Raw genomic sequence first — 4332 nt, forward strand, 5'->3', positions numbered from 1 at the left:
CCACGCTTGGCACCTCGCTGGTTGCGTAAGGCCCGGCTCTCACCTCTCCGGTGTCGTCTCTCTCCCCGCTCCTTCGTGTTGCAGATGCTGGCTACGAGTTCGACATCTGCTTCACCTCGGTACAGAAACGGGCCATCCGCACTCTCTGGACCGTCCTGGATGCCATCGATCAGATGTGGTTACCTGTTATCCGAACCTGGCGCCTGAATGAGAGGCACTATGGGGCTCTTACGGGATTGAACAAGGCTGAGACGGCGGCAAAGCACGGCGAGGCGCAGGTGAAGATCTGGAGGCGCTCGTACGACATCCCTCCACCTCCCATGCAGTCTGATCACCCCTTCTACAGCACCATTTCCAAGGTAAGACCCATGCTGGGAGGCTCCTAAAAGCCACATTGTGTCTCTGCAGGGTCATGGCTTCCTCTACAAGGTCTCTTCTGTCTCTGTTGCAGCAGCCAGGGCTGTTGTGCATGATGCTGGTTGGCTTTAGGCTGTTTGTCCCACTCCCTCCCGAGGGAGTTGAACCCCTGAGCATTGCACAGGCAGATTCAAACCAGAGGGGATGATACTTCTGTTAATGATTAGTCCCATGAGCTGTGCATGGAGGTTTGCTTTGGTGTCTTTGCCCAGAGCAAGAAACATGTGGCTTTCTCTGGGAGGGCCTCAGCCCTGGTTGCAGCCTCAGGCCCCAGAGGTGCTTCTTTGCTTCCAAGCCTGCCTAGCGGGTCCTCAGGTGGAGAATTCGGGGGAGGGACAAAGGCCTTGCCACTGCCTTCCCACACTGCTTGGGGGCACTGGGCTGCTGCATGAGCGTGGCTGTTCCCCCCAGGACCGTCGCTACGCTGACCTGACAGAGGACCAGCTGCCAACATGTGAGAGCTTGAAGGACACCATTGCCCGGGCTCTGCCTTTCTGGAATGAGGAAATTGTCCCACAGATCAAAGAGGGCAAGCGAGTCCTTATTGCTGCCCATGGCAACAGCCTGCGTGGGATTGTCAAGCACCTGGAAGGTACATCAGCCCTGTAGGGGTATCGCAGGGGTCTCCCTGTCCCCCTGGTGTAGGCAGGGCCATAAATAATGGCACCTCTGTGTTTGCAGGCATGTCAGAAGAGGCCATCATGGAGCTGAACCTGCCTACTGGCATCCCCATCGTCTATGAGCTGGACAAGAACCTGAAACCTGTCAAGCCCATGCAATTCCTGGGGGATGAGGAGACGGTGCGCAAGGCCATGGAGGCTGTGGCTGCTCAGGGCAAGGTCAAGAAGTGAGGGCGGGCAGCAGGCTAGCACGTAGTAGAGGCCCCCGCCACCCCCTCCCCTCTGTGCACACCCCCCACAGCCACAGGAACTTGGAGCTGCGGAGCTGAAGCAGCTCCCCAGGATTAGCCCTATTTGCTTGGGACCAGGCTTCCCTCTGCAGACAGCCTGGGGTGAGGGGCCGTGTGTGGAGGTCTGTGTGAAAGAGTGCTGGCTTTGCCAGGTAGTGACCACACACCTCTCCTTGCCAAGATCCCAGCCCTCAGGCCCTGTCTGCAGCGGGATGTGCTGAGCAATCCCTTGCGGTGCCAGGCTCCTCTCCTTTGCTTCCCAGCAGCTCTTGTCACCCAGTTACTGTAGTTTTGTTGCTTGGTTTAGTCATCCTGGGAGCAGTGGGGTGAGCACAGCGCAGGCAGTGACCAAGGTGGGGACCCCATCCCTTTGTGGGTTTGTGACTGGGATGTGTGGATGCTGAAGGGATTATGTTTTGGTGTAAGTGGTACTTGTGACCCTGGACGTAGCTCTGCCACCCCCTGCTTTAACTTATTGCCTCTGGACAAGGGCGAGGGAGGGAGCCTGTCGCCCAGAGATTCATGACCACCACATACCTCCCCCAGCTGAAGCCCATCCCAGTCCTGCTGGTGAATCAGATGTCACTGTCCCCACCTAACCTGTGTGTACGTGGCCCTGTTGCTGTGGCCTCCCCCTCTGCCAGCACCGTGAGCCTGGAGCCGGGGGGAGGGCCTGTAACTGTCCAATGTTCGCAGCTGTCTTGTTCCACCTCAATAAAGGAGTAATGCGCAATAACGGGGTGTCTGAGCATTGCTGTGCCAGACGTGTGGGGCTCCCCCCCTGCCCTGCCTGACACCTCGTGTACGAGGCAGCAGTTGGGAGCCAAGCTCAGCTCTGCAATCCAGCCCTTGATCTGTGGTTTTGGGGCACACCCAGAGGCAGGCAGGGTATGTGTGGCTGGAGGATACTGAGCAAAGTCGCCCCACACCGCTTATCAGGGCAAGGATGTGAGCTGTTCCCTCTGTATGGAAACCTGGTGAGATGAATGCTCAGAGCTCCAGGGTGTTCGCATCACTGGCAGCATTGCTGGGCGGGGAACATGTGCTTCCTCATGGCATGGTGGTGTGGAAGCTGCCCCATAGCAGCTCCCCTATGGGAGCCAGAGCAGCCTGTGCAGCCCCGCCTGTGCAGCCCCGGCCACCTCTCTGGGCTCTTAACTGGTCAGAGCACAGAGCTCTCAAAAAATATTTATTATCTGAAAGTCAAAAATCCATCCTGCCAGTGACAGCCTGGCTGGGCCTCCCCCTGGCCGGGGGTTGCTCTAGCCCTGTGGCCCCTCATCCAGCAGGTCCCCTCAGTGCTGCTAGGTCTGCAGGAACTCAGGTTGCACACGGGCCACCTTACGGAATTCCTTGGTGTGTGTCCTTGGGCACTGCATCTCGCACCAGCTGACAGGCACCATCTGCATCCCTGGGACACCATGTGTCAGAGGTTCCCCTTCCTGAAATCAGGCTCCTCCATGCGGCAAGGGAGGAGGAAAGGAAAGGCAGGCAGGAGGCAGCACTGCCGGGTCCCTCCTACCTGCCTCACTGCGTGCCGCCACCACACCCAGCTCATTCTCCGCTGTGCTCAGCAAGTAGTTGGACTGCGAATCTCCCAGCGAGATCTGTCAGACAGGAGTTAAGGGAAAGGCCCCCAAAAGAGGTTCCAAACCCACTGTCCCTGGCAGCGAGGGGAAAGGATACGACTTTGGCCAGGACTATATCACCGGGGCGGAAACTCTTGTACACCTCTACCTGCACAGGAGAGAGCAGGCAGAACCGCGCAGTGTGTCAGGGTGCTTGTCAGCAGTGGCACAGGTGCCCCCCACCAGCAGAAAGCGGGGGCAGCTGCAGCAGCACAGGCAGCGCCTCACTGACCTTATCTTTCTCCGTGGCTCGAATATCTTCTTTCCTGAAAAAGGAGACAGAGGGATCTGAGTGCCAGCAAGTGAAGGCAACTCTGCAGCCTGCAGCAGGAGCTGCTCTGGCCTCCCTGGGTGCTCCCAGGGCACACTGGATGTCTGCCCAGTGCTTGGGGCAAAGATCCTGCTAGGACAGCTGCTGCACTGCCCAGAAAAGCCTTCCCCCTCCCTGAGGATGGGGTGCTTGGGCACCCCAACTCGTGGGGAACCAGCCCTCATCCTACCGTATGGTGCCCCGGAAGGTGGATTTCAGTGGTGTGGAGCCAATGTACAGGATGTGCACCTTAGCAAAGCGAGAGTTAATGCTGCAAACCTGCCAGGAGGAAAATGGGAATCAGTGCCAGCAAAGGCCTGCTCTCACCCTGTAGAGCAGGGAAACAGGGAAAGGGCAGAGTGCAGGCAGGACAGGGCTACATGTGGGGAGCTCATGTCTCACTCGGCCTCCTCCTCCTTGTGACCAAAGAAGTAGTGGAGATAGGATGCCCAGTGAGGAACACAACACGTGTGCAACTCAAGACACATGAATGAGGCATAGACCTGCTGTGATCCCAGTCCCTCTCCCACCATCAGGAAACTAATGCCTGGTCAGTGCCACCCTTTCTCAAAGCTGTCTCAGGCACTGCCCTCCATGCACCCTGCCCCACAAAGAGCTCTGGATGGGAGAGCAAAGAAAAACCTCCCCTCAGCCCACCTCAGGCAGGCACCATTGAGAGGGAGGTGTTCCCCCATGCCAGTATCTGGCTCATTTGAGAGCTAGGGATCCAAGGGTGCCAGCAGGCTCCCTCTGCCCTGCTGGGAGTCATGCAAAGGGTACTGACAAGCTCAGGGGCTCCTCATCCCATCCCAAATGTGTGCAGGAACTAAGGTCAGCATAAGGCAGAGCGAACAAAGACTGTGCAGTTTGCCACCGCAGAGCACTCTGTCACCCTACCTTGCATGTCACCACGGCCCCCACGTCGGGCAGGAGCTGGGGATCACTGTCTCTCACCACGGACACAATGGGCAGCTGCTGGGCAGCAGAAACGAGGGTTAGCCTGGGGCACAGGATCACGGCAGGCACGGGCCAAACCCATCGCAGCCCAGTTGGGAAGAGGCTGCGCA

At 58.3% G+C, this 4332-nt stretch overlaps 2 protein-coding genes across 2 annotated transcripts; one reads left to right on the forward strand and one right to left on the reverse strand.

Moving 5' to 3' along the window:
• Nucleotides 1–84: 84 nt before the first annotated feature.
• On the forward strand, nucleotides 85–1332 carry PGAM1 (phosphoglycerate mutase 1 (brain); the record flags this gene model as incomplete). Its single annotated transcript, XM_010023812.1, has 3 exons — nucleotides 85–359; nucleotides 829–1009; nucleotides 1099–1332. Coding segments are annotated over 3 exons (626 nt in total), but the record flags the coding sequence as incomplete, so codon positions are not given.
• A 1293-nt stretch (nucleotides 1333–2625) lies between these two features.
• Nucleotides 2626–4237, reverse strand: EXOSC1 (exosome component 1; the record flags this gene model as incomplete). The annotated part of the gene is made up of 6 exons (XM_010023813.1): nucleotides 2626–2738; nucleotides 2850–2934; nucleotides 3014–3064; nucleotides 3188–3221; nucleotides 3456–3544; nucleotides 4163–4237. Coding segments are annotated over 6 exons (441 nt in total), but the record flags the coding sequence as incomplete, so codon positions are not given.
• Between the last annotated feature and the right edge of the window lie 95 nt (nucleotides 4238–4332).

The sequence above is a fragment of the Nestor notabilis genome, unplaced genomic scaffold (assembly GCF_000696875.1).
Source record: "Nestor notabilis isolate BGI_N333 unplaced genomic scaffold, ASM69687v1 scaffold32221, whole genome shotgun sequence".
Classification (NCBI taxonomy): domain Eukaryota; kingdom Metazoa; phylum Chordata; class Aves; order Psittaciformes; family Psittacidae; genus Nestor; species Nestor notabilis.